The sequence below is a fragment of the Cynocephalus volans genome, chromosome 1 (genome assembly GCF_027409185.1).
Source record: "Cynocephalus volans isolate mCynVol1 chromosome 1, mCynVol1.pri, whole genome shotgun sequence".
Taxonomy (NCBI): domain Eukaryota; kingdom Metazoa; phylum Chordata; class Mammalia; order Dermoptera; family Cynocephalidae; genus Cynocephalus; species Cynocephalus volans.
Window position 1 is genome coordinate 239,693,063 of NC_084460.1, and position 15,554 is coordinate 239,708,616.

At 34.3% G+C, this 15,554-nt stretch overlaps 1 protein-coding gene across 2 annotated transcripts in view; it reads right to left on the minus strand.

Annotated features, from left to right (window-relative positions):
• SLC25A12 (solute carrier family 25 member 12) overlaps positions 1-15,554 on the minus strand; it is an 87,556-nt gene that overhangs the window by 32,105 nt on the left and 39,897 nt on the right. For both annotated transcript variants that reach the window (XM_063094867.1, XM_063094869.1), the window contains 5 exons: positions 12,567-12,706; positions 6,486-6,632; positions 4,207-4,345; positions 3,428-3,521; positions 1,781-1,865 (listed from right to left, as the gene is read on the minus strand). In XM_063094867.1, the coding sequence (XP_062950937.1) occupies positions 1,781-1,865; positions 3,428-3,521; positions 4,207-4,345; positions 6,486-6,632; positions 12,567-12,706 (605 nt within the window). The remainder of the gene's footprint in view (positions 1-1,780; positions 1,866-3,427; positions 3,522-4,206; positions 4,346-6,485; positions 6,633-12,566; positions 12,707-15,554) is intronic.

Consider the following 15,554-nt stretch of genomic DNA (forward strand, 5'->3'; position numbering starts at 1 on the left):
CCCAGATACAAATATTAAGAACACCTCCACAGAGTTACATTAATAAAGTAACATTGAGAAATATCTCCTTTGAAATGTAATTTTTCAAAGTTTAAAAGCAAATTTTCACAAATGCATACTACAAAATATAAAATTAAATTCAGTAAGAGTTCTTTAATGCCAATATTTTAATATTTCCCAAATATTTAATAATTTTATAAAATTTTATTTTTAAAAAATCACTGAATTATTATCATCCATCTATCTTTAAAGGATATGAGAACTTATAATAGAAATAAACTTTGATGGCAGCAAATAAGTTTAAAAGAAGCTAAATTGCAATGAATTACAGATACATTTTAACCTGCAGGAAGCTTTATTACACACTAAGCAAACAATTATAGTATTAACATAAAATGTAGGTATAAAATCTCTCTTTTCCATTTTTAATATACTTTATCCTGACTACAAAAGTTCTTGTCCATTATGTAAAGTAGAACTGGAAATTCTAATTAGTTTCAGGGGCAGAATCATCATTCCACAAAGCTCAAGTAGAAGAAATATTTCCTACCAAATCTTCCCAAAGTGAACCACATTCACATACTTTGATTTTTCACTAAAACATTTGTTGAAGGTGAACAATAGCAAGCCCATCACCGGCTACTCAGCAATGTAGCAGCAATGAAGAAAAAGTAGACTTGGGCTCTTTCTGCAGCATGTCCATTTAGTGTGCTCGCTCGCTCTCTCTCTCACGCTCTCTCTCTCTCTCTCTCCCCTTTTCCCCCTTCCCTCACACCTTCCTCATGTCTTTTAGCCTAGTATGGCACCAGTCTCCTAAAAAATTATGAGGGACCTAGGTCCCACGTCTATTAGAGCTGGGAAATAACAGGAAGACAAGGACTAGCTCTCCAGTTTTGGGAGGATTTTTTGGCAGCTGGCCAATAAGGAAATCTGAACCCTTGACCTTGGTGTTACAAGGCTGCGCTCTAACCAGTTCAGCAAATGGGCTAGCCCCAAGACTTGCTCTCCTAACCCTCAACCACACACAAGCCACGTGACCATCTGCTAAACTGAAGGTTCCTGCAAATGCTACAGAAGTAGAGGTTTCAGTTTAAAACAAGATGTTTAAAAATTTTCCCATTCCACTTTTCAAGGTAATTTCATGGGGTATTTTTCCTCCTACCAAGATAGTACTTGCAAAATCAGAACTGGGACTGTATTAACTTTAAAAGACTCAGAAGCTATTATTTTAATCATCCTTAACATTAAAAAAACCCACTAAATTAATATTTTATCAAAAACATAATAATAGTCAAGGTTTTCTTTCTGGTTCATTAATTAAATACTTTTCCTTTTTTCTTGTTGTAATCAATGAGGCACAATCCCAGTGAATGATTTATTTCATTTGAGAAATGTTTTGTATTTTAAAAACCCTACGAATATCAGTTTAATGGTGCAAAGTGAACTTTACACTTATCTCTAAATGTGACGAGACAAATGAAAGGAAAAGAATACTAATTCTAGGGGTGAGGAGGTCAAGCCCATGGATGTTCGAACTCTTATTTTCCTTATCTGAATAAGCTAAAAGAACATAACACAAACATAAATTTATTTACGCCATAAAAATATTCAGTGAGGGTGGAAGTAACTAGTAGTTCTAAAGAGGTAATCTTTGAACAAAGTAAAATCTTTCACTGGAAAGTAGTTTTTAATTTTCTTAGTATTCAGAAGCTTTCAGCTTGTCATGTACGTACTATTTCAGCATTTTTGAAGGTGATTATATTTATGAAACTACTCCTACCTGTCTCTGAAGTTCTGCCAGGTTGTAAGGTAAGGCCCCCTCTGCCAACGGGGCTATTCTCTCAATATCTGCCAAAGTCAAGCGCCTTCAGGCAAAAATATGAGAAAGAAGAAATTGTTACATACCGACAAACTCCTCATGCCAACATCATCTTTCTTCAAAAAAAAAAAAAAAATCAGACTATGGTTTAAAATTATTATTTCCCTGTTCACACCAATCATTTAGTGAGGAAAAAAGCCCAAAACTTAAGACCATGTTTTAATCAACAAAAAGCAAAATACTCCAGAGAAACAACATGCAGCAAACGAATTCAGCAAGACTCCAGTGATAGATATTAAAAATGAAGAAATAATTCTTACTAGAAGCAAAGTATATACGTTGACAATCCATACGTACTAAACATACCCCTAAGCACACCTATTTAACACATAGGTGCAAAGGATCCAGGGAGGATAGATACAAAACTGATACTTATTGCCTTCAAGGAAGGGCACAAGGGTAGTAAGGAGCCTTTTTACAGTATACTCTTCCAAATCCTTTGAGTTCTGAACCACACGAATGTACTGTTTTCCAAAAATTTACTTAAAAAATAAGAACATTCCATGAACCAGTTAGAAGGTCACTTTAGATTGTTTTGAGAAATGCCTGTTGAAAGCATTTATTATCATAAAGGAGGCTCAAAACCTTTGTTTAAAAATGTGAATTATAGATGAATGAAACATGGCCTGGTATTTCCTGTCAATCACCAAAGACTGGCTCATATAGTTAGTATCATCTCCAGTTTAACAAATCATTACATACCACAAAAACAATAAATCACCTACGTATACTCAGCTTCTATTAGTCCTCAGTTCTTGGTCTGAAGCCCATTTTTCAGACATTGCTATACTTAAAGAACTACTAGAGGTGACTAAAGAAATCTGATCTCTTAATAGACCATAAGTCTCCTTTCCCACAGGGCCTGCTGGGTGCCCATGGATAAGGGTTTTTCCTTTGGATTTGCATAAGACTTTGCAAATTATATGCTTTAGTTTATAGAGCATATAAGGTTTTTAGTTTTTGGAATGTATAAAATAGAAGCATAAAATATCTGAGCTTGTCTGTGAGGGGAACTATAAAGTCACAGGCATATCTCAAGAAAATGATACTTTCCAACACAAAATGGTTTATACTGTTTAGTAAAATGATCATTTACAATGAACGAAAAGATTTATACATTTAGGCAAATTTGTACAAATCTCTTGAAATTCATAACACCTACAGAAAGCCAAGTTAAAATCAGTCTTTCCCCTCTCTTCTTCTCATTTCTCTCACCTTCTCTCTCATTTTCCTTCCTTCCCTCATTTCCCTCTTTCTTGTCCCTCAACTCTTACTCCCTTCTCTTACCTTTCCCCCTTTATTTCTTCCCTTCCTTCTCCCCCCCCTTGTTCTCTCTCTCTCTCCCCCCATCTCCTTCCACCCTTTGTCTCTCTTCCTCTGCCTCTTTCTTCTCCTCTGTTTCTCATATCTGCCTGTCTCTCTTTCTTGGAATTTATATAACAAATAAACTATTGTTAAAATGAACTGAAAGCACACGACTGTTTCTGTTACATGTTTTAAAAGAAATTCCCTATAATAAATATCATAAAGAATTATTGGAATACTTACCCTGATGCATTATATAAGTCTGCAAGCTGGTATAGGATATCAATTTCTAATGGAGTGACTTGTCCATAACGTATGGCACTTTGGGAAAATTCCTCTGGAAGAGAGAGAAAGAAAAAATCTTAAAATCTTGGAAGATTCTTAATTCTGAACAAAATTCTATCTTAACCAACTATAATACAATCTGAAAGCTAAAGGCATTTTAGTATTATCTTAAAAATCTAAAACTGAATTTAAATACTTAAGTTCAACTATGTAAGAATAACTATGCATTTCTGAAAGCTGGTAAAAGATAAAATATTAAGGTGCTGATGAAACAGTAAAAACAGATAAATTAACTTCAAAGATAAAACAATCTCTTTAGAATCCCCTTTCTTATCTTGTTTATTCTCTTTGGTCTCCAGAGTTACAATATAAAAGAATTGGCTATTCTCCATTCATCCAAAACATCCTGCTACAATTCACAAAAAGGAGTAAAGTTGCCCATCTTTCTGTGGCAACTCCTTCCTAGTACAAACAAGCTGCTGCCACAGTGCCATTGACCTGTTTGACAGACTGGGCCAAGGTTCTTTTCAAAACTGTCAAAGCCACTTTTCCATTCCTGACCTCAGCAACCCATTAAATCCACCTGGATTTTTGAAGCTCAAGTGAAGCATTATATATACATGTTAACATATTTCTAGATCTGGCTTTAAAGTGGTAAACTTAGAACAACCTCATGCCTAGGTGTGGAAAAGGGAAAATGCTGAGATTTAAATCAATACGTATTTTTAAAATCTTACCCTTTGTGACTTCAACATCTTTCCTTGTGCCAGCTAGAGTGCTATATATCTTACGAACAAGCTCCATGTTATTCAGTAAGGAGTTAAATGCATTGAAGTAGGAGAAGCTAACCTGGTGTGAGATACTTCCTCCAGCTGCCTAGGAAATGAAAAACAAAAAGTAAAAAATAAACAAAAACACATGTTTATGGACACTGAACTTTTCTCAAAGAGGATCCAAAGGAGTCATCATTATTAAAATGATTAACAACCAGTCCATAAATACTGGTTGAAAAGTATCATACTGAAACACTCAGTGCATTTCATGCCCTTAGGGAAGGGCATGTAATTTAGATTTTAAGGAAGAAAGCAACATCTGGAAGTTGGACTTCATGGTTCATCTATCTATAAGGTCAGAAACAACAAATATAATTATCACAGATCAAAAACAATGGTTATTTAAACAGGATTTTCAAGACCCTCAACTATGGAACTCCTACTAGTCCTAGATAAATGAAACATCAGTGTACAATATAAAGAACATTTAAAAAATTTCTCTTTTCTCACATACATACACAAAAACCAAGTAGTAACTTTAAAATTTAAGACTATTTCATTATATCAACTTTTCCTAATCTTTTTTTTTTTTAAAGCCATTGTTAAAATTAAGATACTTAACAGTCTGTGCTGGACTCTGAATCTATATCATGAAAAGTACAATTACCAAAAACTCCAAAAAATTTACACAAAATCTGGAGAGGATTTATTCACTATTATATTCAGTGGAACAGCACAAAAGAGGCTTTCACATGCCTGGGATGAAGGGCAACGTGGCCTTCATTACCTCTGCAGGGTGAAAGGTAATTTCTTCCTCTGCCCACCACTTGGACATAAACTCAAAAGAGAATATTTTTCATAGTTTGCAAAAGCCTAATTTCCAAGCCAGAAGTCAGAGGAACCCATATGATTGAAAACATTCTCTACTAAAAACTCAAAGAAATGCTTATGGAAATACCAGAGTGATAACTGTAATCAAAAAAGTCTATTATGAATAGTGTAGGTAATCATGGGCAAATGCATCCACCTCCACCACCCCTCACACACATGCCTTAACCCAAATATAGACTATATTTCTGTTAACCTGAATTTGGATACCAGTGACCCAAAAGCAGGACTCAAATTATTAAATATATTTCTCTGAGGACTGGAAATGGCTTTTGGTAAACTGAGGCTATAACACGTCTATCTAACCCAGTTGGAAAGTATTAAATGGGTCTCCTCACCCTAAACTACTGAGTGAGCCCTTCCCTTTAGGATTTTCTTTCCTTCTTCCATCCTTCCTTCCCTCTTTTCTTTGTCTTCTTCTTTGATTTTTTGGAGTATGAGATGAGGGTAAGGGGGATTGGTGTCAAGAAGGTAAAATGTGTAGGAGAAAGTGACATCCCCCATGTTCAAATTCACTGAAGAAAAAGAACAGAAGTTGATCTTTCTACCCCAGTCTAAATCAGGGATAATGATCTTCAGCTGAAACAACAACAGCACTCATTGGCTTCCCTCCATTCAAAATAAGAAGTAATCAAGAACTTATACCTAAGTACAATGCATGAACAAGAAAACGGGTAAGTGATGAAAGTTTTACCACTCTGTGTGAGGAAGTGGATGACATGAGTTTGCTATTGATTACTTTATAGAGATTAGCAGTTTGACAGAACAAAAACCTGTCTGGTGCATACAGACTGAATGCACAGGTGAAGGGGCAGAGAGAGGAGTGAGCCACAGAGGCTGATGGGCCCACATTTCCTCCATACCTTCTGCCATGGTCACGGTTATTAAAACAGTGCAGAGTCCAGTGATGATCCCACCAGCAGACAGCACCCTGAAGGCAACAAAGGAAGGAGCCACCCTTTTAGCAAAACTTTGGGAGCCTGGTGGGGTGGAAAAAGGCCAAAATGAAGGCAGTAGTGTCTGGCAGAGGTTCTGCCCACTGGAAAAAAGTAATTGCTCCACCTTGTCTACGAACTCTCTTGTTTCTCTTGAACTGGACTCTACAAAGGGAAATAAACAATTCGGAATGATACAAAAGCAAGATGGTGGCTCTGAATGAAGTTATAATATAGGGAAAGACCACTCACGATCACCTCTACCTCTGTTATACACACACACACACCCATTTACCTTCTACCAACCAAGCAGGAAGTTTGAATAGTTGAGAGTCATATGGGTCCAGGGAGGCATTCCAGGACCCAATGGTTCAAAAGGTTTGAGGAAACAGAAAGTTAAAGTACTTGCTTTTTACTTACTGAAACTAAATTCTCCTCCACAAAAGGAGTAAGCATGTGAGATCGAATGGTAACCATGATGTCACTGAAATCCAGACCAGAAATCATGCCACTTTTGTTTTTGTCTTTCAGTGCAAACGCTTGTCTTGCATGTTCCAATTGTAGCTCCTGCAGAGAAAAATTAGAAATAGGGCACTAAATTGGTTAAAAGCACATTCCAAGCATAGGTTTTGGAAAGGAAGAAAGGACAGACATCCTCTCCCACATGTACTTACTACAGAAACAATGTACAGTTCTGAATTTACAACGAAACTTTTAATTTCTTTTAAGAAGCATGTGTTTTCTTGAAAATGTCCTACGTATTACTCCTCAAGAAAACAAATAGATCAGAACATAGCAATAAAGAAAGGAAAAAAAGGGCGGAGCCCGTGGCGCACTCGGGAGAGTGCGGCGCTGGGAGCGCGGCGACGCTCCCGCCGCGGGTTCGGATCCTATATAGGAATGGCCGGTGCGCTCACTGGCTGAGTACCGGTCATGAAAAAGACAAAAAAAAAAAGAAAGGAAAAAAAGAATCTTCAGATTTTACTTGAAAAGTTTTCATCACTGAAACAAATACAGTATAATGTTTTCAGTGCTTTGTTTCAGACTTTAAAATATATGGTAATTATTCTCTCCTGCTTGAAGGCTTTACTGTCATCCAAGAGTACTTCTTGAATTAAGAATTCGAACTCATTTTCAGTTTTTCAATTTTAAATGTTGCAACCAGAGTCTCTCTCTCTCTTTAGATGAATGAGAGTTCATTTTTTCAAACAATTTTTAAAAATGAACTCAGTGAGAAACTCTACCAACTGGTAAGTACAATAATTAGTAATTCTAAAATGGAAGTTACAAATAACAAACTGCATAAGTAGTGTTCAGCTATCACTCTTTCTGGCTTTGGGCACAGTTACTCATAAACTGTAAAACAATCCAGAATATCTCTGAACTTTTGAACTAGTGGGCAGCCAAACTTTGCAATAAGTGATATCAATAAAAACAACAAAATGTGCCAATATTCCCCCTGAGTACTATATAAAAGTCAAAATCAGAGCACTTCTGCCTTGGAGACCCATGACATAATCCAAATAAACCCATTAACACAATTATGATACTACTGAGTATTATTTTCACACTATTTGCAACTCTGGAAATATCTATGTATGTAAATATTATTCAAAGGTAAGATTAAATATTATAATTTTCACTGCCATTTGTTTATCAAAGTCTACAAATCAAAGGTTTGCTTTACTTTTTTTTTTTTTTTTTTTTTTTTTACAAAGGTTGCTTTACCTTTTTCCAACACTTAAAACAGTTTTTGGTAGAGGTCTAACCATTCTTATTTAATTATATTTTCCTATTACTTGTGATATCTCAATGGTAATTTAAAGACATTAAAATTACTTTAGCAGGTTTTTGTTTTATAATATTTATTTATAATAATTCATTGAACTATGCATTTGTTTTATGTGCTTTTCTGCATTCGTATGATATTTAACAATAAAACTAACTTAAAAAATTTCTTAGCAGGTTGATGGACACAAGTCTATCAAACTTATTAAATCATGCAATAGTTTTTTAACTTAAAAAAAACCTAAATGATAACTTTGAGGAAATATCAAAACAAAAAGTATCAATATAAGTGGAGAAACAAACAACTGATAAATATGTATGACAGATAAAGAGTACAAAATAAACAACCAGCACGATTTGACAAAGTTTTTCTTTTATTCCACTCTTCTACTTCAGTAATTCCCCCTAACTTACTCCATCCTCCCATCACCTACACTCCAACCACTTTACCCTTCAAATAGAGCAGAACGTTTTCACTTCATTAACTTGGTTAAAAGTGGTCCCCACGGCAAGGATATTTCTAAACAACATTAGAAACAGACACAGGTCCGCTCTCAGTCTTGTTGTATACCTTTTCCTTTTCTCACTCCTCCTTTGTTTTTCTTTCTTTGTTATGCCTTCGTTTTCCTTGTGCATATGTCTTAATCTCCCAGAAACATCCAATGGCAACATGGGTACAATTTAGCCTTATTAATTATGCTCAGCACTAAAGAAAATGTGAATCTTTATCTTAAACATGGAGCAGAATGTTCATTGAAATAGTAATGTTAGAAGAACAGATCTTCAATCAAGGGTTCAGATCCCCATACTGGCCAGCCACAAATAAATAAATAAATAAATAGGTTTTCTGTTTTCTATAAGGTCAACAGTTGAAGGACTCTTATTTTTCTTTTAAAGGTTATATATTTGAAGTATCGCAGATTAAATTATAGAGTGTGTGGGACTGGCTTCCAAATGATCCTGTAGAAGGCAGGGTTACAAGTACAGATAAAACAAGAATGGTCAATAGCTGTTAACTGCTGAAGCTGGTTGATGGGTATCAGGGGGTTCATTACACTATTCTCTCTACTTTTAAACATACTTTAAGTCCTCCAAAATAAAAAGTTTAAAAAATTAAAATTAAAGACTTCAAAATGAGCTAAACAAAGAAAAAAAGAAGCTCCATACATAAAGCTCTCAGTTTACATAGTACAATTAAAATATCAGGGTATAATAGATATTGTAAAATATCTTCAGTAAATGCAAGGGAAACAACAATGAGAGAAAGTCATCTTTGGAAGAGTCTTAAAAAGTGCTAGTTGGAAGGACATTTCCTTTTATTAAAATCAGCTCCCAAATGTATAATATTTTCAACTTTTCAAGTTTGAGTATTTTACAAGGTGAGTCAGATGGGCAGTGGAAGTGTTAGAACAAGCACAGGGTTCTACAAATGCTCACACGTAAAGGGCATAGATTTTAAACTTGTGACTACTCTAATGAAAAACAATACTGCAGGCTTATGAAAGGTAACATAAATAAATCCTGCTTCTGGATTTAAAGGGTGGGGGGCTGGGTAGATAGGGGAATCAAGGGAAAGAATGAAGAAAGGAGGTTATGCTAAGGTAAAAATCTTATGCACTTGAAAATGAATTTATCTAACTACGAGGTGAAAATAGCAGAGCTTCAGGAACAGTGTGACTTTTGATGAGACTGAACTTTTACATTTAACTTCACTGTCTTCCAAAACGCCACTCTCCACTAAAATCACAGTAAAGGAAAAAAACAGAAAACAAACAAACAAACAAAACAGAACAGAAAAAAAGAAGACAGCAAGCACACTTTTAATAGTAAAAAGCAGAAGTGCAAATGACAACTGACTTAGCAGACCCAAGAAAACTAAAAGTGGGGAAAGCCAAAAAGCAATCCTATATACAGAGAACCCCCCCCCCCAAAAGACTCAGAAATTGGTTGCACTGGTAAGTGACAGTGAAGGTGGAGCAGAAAACAGGAGGCTTAGATGGAAGTCTGTTTAAGAAGCAGTTAGTTACTTGCCTTTGTCAACACAGCCAAGCCTCTACCCTTTCTCAACCCTGGAAGAAGACTGGAGGTTAACTGTCTGGAGAGTTTAACTGGATCTCTGGACTAGTGGAGACTAGGCACAAATGAGAGGGAGAATACAACACTGAAAAAAGGTAGTAAACTGAAAGTCCATCTCCATACTGAACACTGAGACCTCCAACCCTCTTCTCTTACTCAGCAACCAGAATGTCAAAATCCAGATCTAATATTCCAGACGAAAGACCAGATAATTCTTCTCTGATTCCTCAGTCCAAAAGAAATGACCTGAACATTCAGACATCAGAGGACTCCCAATAAAACAGCCCAGTCAGAGAACTTTACAGTAAGCTCCAGAGTTAATAAGTCCTACCATGAACCCAAAGCTCCCAATAAGCTCTAATATTAAATCTGAGCAGAGGACCATCAGACATGTGATAAAAGCCACTAGCATGAAAAACAGAGACCCAAACAAAAAAAAAGAAAAGAAACTTGGAGGAAACAGACACTTTGCAGGGAGAAGAAAACTTTTTTAAAAACCAAAAAATCCTGGAGAGGTGAGAGAAAATAGTGCATCTGTGAAACAAGAACAGTATGCTATTTTTTAAAAAGTAATATTCAGAGAATCAAAAAGAGCTCCTGAAAATTAAAAATATGATGAAAATAAAAAACCTAATTGAAGGTTCAGAAAAAAACAGGAAAGAACACTAAATGATCATAAATTTAATATTTAGCAGTCCTAGAAAAGGAAAAAAGTGGAATAAAAAAATGACAATTTTCAAGAATTGAAGTACTTAAGTTTTAAGATTAGAAAAGCCCATCAAATGAAGAGCCCAGCAAAATGAGTAAAAATAAACATACAAAGGAATATCATCATAAAATTTCAGAATACTGAAAAAAAAGAAAAGAATCTTAAAACCCTCCAGAGTGGAAAAAAGAAGTTTCAAACTGAATCAAGAATGAGAGTGGTGCTGAATTCTCGGTGGCAACACTGGAAGCTAGAAAACAAAAGAGAAATGCTTCCAAAATTATGAGGAAAATAAATTCCTACTATAATTCAGTACTCAGCCAAACTATTTAAGTATAATGATGGAGTAAGAGGCTTTCAGATATAAAAAGTCTCAAAAAGTTTTTATTTTACTTTCCTTAGGAAGACACCACAGTAAGCATTCCACCAAAAAGAAGTAAGCCATGATAAAGAAAGAGATGAAATCCAGCAAACAGGAGACTCAACAGAAAGGCAAATAGATTCTTGAAGATCAAGGTAAAGGAAGATCAAAGAATGTCAGCTATGCAGTAAGCTTACAAAGTCAGGCTTCTCACCATGAGGCAGGTCAGAAAGCACCGGGAAAAAGAGGCAGCTGCTGTGAAAAACAGTCTGGTGTTAAACATAAAATTACCATATGACCCAGCAATTCTACTCTTAGGTGTGAATCCGAAAGAACTGAAAACAGACATTCAAACAAATATTTGTATATGAATACTCATAGCAGCACTACTCACAATTGCCAAAAGGTGGGAACAACCCAAATGTCCATCAACTGTCGAATGGATGGACAAAATATGGTATATTCATATAATGAAATATTATTCAGCTATAAAAATGAATGAAGTACTGACACATGCTACAACACGGATAATCCTTGAAAACATTCTGCTAAGTAAAAAAAACCAGACACAAAAGGTCATATTGTACGATTCCATTTATATGAAATTTCCAGGATAGGTGAATTCACAGAAACAGAAAGCAGATTGGTGGTTGACAGAATCTGGGGGAAGCAGGAATGGTAAGTGACTGATTAATGGGTACAGGGAGGGCTAGCGAGTTAGCTCAGTTAATTAGAATGCAGTGTTATAGCACCAAGGTCAAGGGTTCAGATCCCTGTACCTGCAAGCCACCAAAACAAACAAAACAAAAAAAGCAGTGGGTACAAGGTTATTCTTTTGGGGAAAATGTTTTGGAACTAGATAGAGGTGGCTGCAAAACACTGTGAATATACAAAATTGTAAACTTTTAAATGGTTAATTTTATGTTATGCTACTTTTATCTCAATTTTTTTTTTTTTTTTAAAAGAAAGAAAGCTCCGGGAAAGCTCCAAGAAGATTAAACTGATAGAATACCTAATGTGTTTTGACCATATTAAAAAGAGATTTTAATAACAGAGAAAAGTTTAAGGACAAGTTAGCATTACACCTAGAAACAAAACAAATAAAAGCTAGAAATTCAAAGAAAAGTAATTCTTTTAGTTATGAATAGTATTTACAAAATTACACTAATTCGCATGATTATGAAACTAAGCAGAATCAAGACATAATTATATGGGGGGAGCAGGAGGACGGAAAATGTCCAAGTCTGTGGTAGGGAGAGAGATGTGAAAAACTAGCTACTGATCTTCTATAGTTGGAATTCAATTAAAAAAAAAAAAAAAAACCTAAAAGTAAAAAATTAAAAGGTAGAGGTGCCAACACAAGTTTACTATCTAAATACATGTATGTAAACACTGAAAGAAACAGCTATAAGAATTTAAGGAAGTTGCTTCTCATTAGTGGAGAATGAAAAATGGGGGTGAAATGCTACAGGAAACTTCTAATTTTGTAAGAAATTTAATAAAAAATAAAAGGGAAGGAGATAAAGTAAGAATAGTATATATTTACACCAGTTTTGAAAACTAAGCTTACCTGGAGAAACTGTGTGAATTCTGTGTAGTTAAGATGCTTCTTCCGGTTATGCCCAAAATGCAGTCTAATAAATTCACAGTCCCAGTTAAAAGGGATATGATGATGAATAATTGTCTGTCCAAAAATTTCTTTCACATTTTCTTAAAAGGGAAAACAAAAATAAATCGATTATATCTGGAATAAGTAATTTAATCCACTGCAATGTTCCTACAGAAAAAAATTAAGAGAAGTTTTAAAAGTCAACAGCATCTGCATCTATTATGATTAACTGCAAATTTTTTTGTGTGCCCAGAAACCCATGCACAGGAAGACAACTGATGTAAAGCATAATTTTACATTTAAGATTGTGTACCATTACATATAAGGCCGTGAGATTCTTAATTTCTCTTGATTTGATTTTAATTAGGAAGTGATTTATATCTTGCAATATAAATGACTGCTACTTTATACTCCAGTATAAAATCAATAGTGTTTTCCCGGTTTCTCAAGGAGTCAAATTAAGCCCTTTATCGGAAGCATGAATACCTAAATTACAGTATAATGCAATATTTGTCATACTAAGTATGGTTTGATTGAGGCTTGATTATTACATTCACACTAGCCTGAATATGTCTATTGAAGATAGGTATAAGAAATACTACCAAAAGCATATCATTAGCTCAGCAGCAAGCACCTTATTAAAAGCTTCGGATATTGTCAAAAATATGATCTTGACACAAAGCTTCAAAATTCCCATAAAATCCATGATTATTAGTCTGAACTATTAAAATATTTTAAGATAAGTGATTTTAGTGATTCACTTTTAAATAAAGAACTAAACATGGTACACTAACTTTTAGATAGGAACCAGTCACACTGTGTAATATATACAACCAAAGCCTCTCTGGCAGCTTGTCTTCATGCACTAATGTCATTCACTTTCTTACACAGTTCTACATGTATGGTAAAAATCAATTCACAAATGACTGGTACTTTAACAAGCATAGACTGGATAGACTGACTTAGAAGCTCATGCCAAAAAAAAAAAAAAAAAAAAAATTCATTAACAAAGTTAAGAAAGCAGGAAGCCTGTTTTACTGATGTCTTAAGAACAAAATTATTGTCAAATTTAAGCCAATTTTATTAGTGAAAGCGTTTTACTATTAACAGCTATCATTATGCTAGAGAATTAGTAAATACAGGTTAGATGTTTTATTATCTCCTCCAACTACACTATTTTCTCTAATTTCTGCAAACTCTTTGAATAAGATACTGATCTCATATTGTAAATGGCTTAATGGATTCCCTTTAGTTATATATACCCTTTTTATTAATAAAAGCATTACTACTGAGGTGGCTGAGCATAAGAATCCTGAACTGGAAATCCTACCAGTCTGGACTCAATATAATGGCTATGAATAGATTGCAGCAATCAGCAAAGTTGGAAGAAGGCATTGGATGTCACTGGGGAGATGGGATTCTCTTCTTTTCTTTCAGACGGAATGCAGGATTCATTTTCTGTCTAAGCGACAATTTATTCAGAGTTTTCAGATCACATCAAGTATTTTTACCTTACACAAACTAAATATATGAGTTTTTGTTTCTAAAAGCAAAGAATTAACTCAATAGCAATTCATGGGATCCTGGTTTCTAACCAACACAAAAGCTTATCCTTAAATTAATAGAAAACTTCAAGTTGTAATATATGTTAAAGTTTATAAGATAATTAAAATAAGGGTTTTGAAAAATATTTAAAGCTAAAAATATTACGGTAGATCAGCAAAGATTTTTAAGGATCCTTCTAATTTAATTAATCAGCTGCTTCTATTCCCAAATTAATTTAATTTCTTATTTTTAAGGTCTAACAAAAAAAGCATTCAACTAAAAAAAGTGGAATAATAAATGGAGAGCAGAAACAAATTACTACATTTAATTAAGTAATATTAATTATTAAAGGGAATAAATTATTTCACAGAAACCTTTATTTTAAAGATTACAACTCCCAAAACAAATATTTCATAACAAATGAACATATTGCTACCTAGATAATTTTTACATAGTGGTGGAATAAAATGAAATCCCTTTTATATGGTCAGAAAATCAGAATTTCAATTATGAAACCGTATCAAATAAAGTCAGATTCAAAAGCTTTCAAACTAAGAAAATTGACCTATAAAAATGTTTTTCTACTGTCACAAAAAAGATTTCTAAATTTACAGTGTACAATTTATATTTGGAAAAATATCTCTATAATAAAAGCTTTAACTAGAAATGCTATTTTATAAACTTCCTAGCAATCTCCAAATAAGTGTTTAGAATGTCTTTGAAACAATTAAAACGATGGCCTAAATTACTCATAGTAATCTCCCCAAATACAGAAGTGTCATTTTCCACAAGTATTTGTTTGGAGATTTTTTTTTTTATTGAAAAATTTTTTGAACATTCACTTGTACACTTTGTGGGGTTACAGTGTGTTGTTTCAGTACATGCATATACTGCACAATGATTCACTTAGGGTAGATAGCATAGTTTTGTACCTGTTAGTCTACGTTTGGACATTTCCTACTTCTCCCAAAGTGGTCACTTGACAGCTCTGTATATGGTTTCATTATGATCATTATTAAATGCTGTGGTTTAACTAACCCCCAGATACTTCTAATTATTTCAGCCATGTCACAGGCTACAACCATAGTTACTAGAACTAATAACATTTCAAACCTATTTTGGCATCTCTTGAAATCTGTTCTACTTCTCATCTGTTATTATTTCCACTACCAATTGCCTGAGGCTGATTCAGGAACATCACAGAAATAATTAGTACAACTATAGTTTCGAAGTCCAATTCATAATCACCACCTTACTTTTACCAGGATGTGCTTACCAAAAAAAAATTATATAAAAGCTCCAGAACTGGAGAGCTTATACTTGTACGAGGCAACAGCTCAAACAGCTGATGTCCTTGTCTTACCCAGTTTTATCAGGTCCTGCAGACATGAAAGAGAATACCAA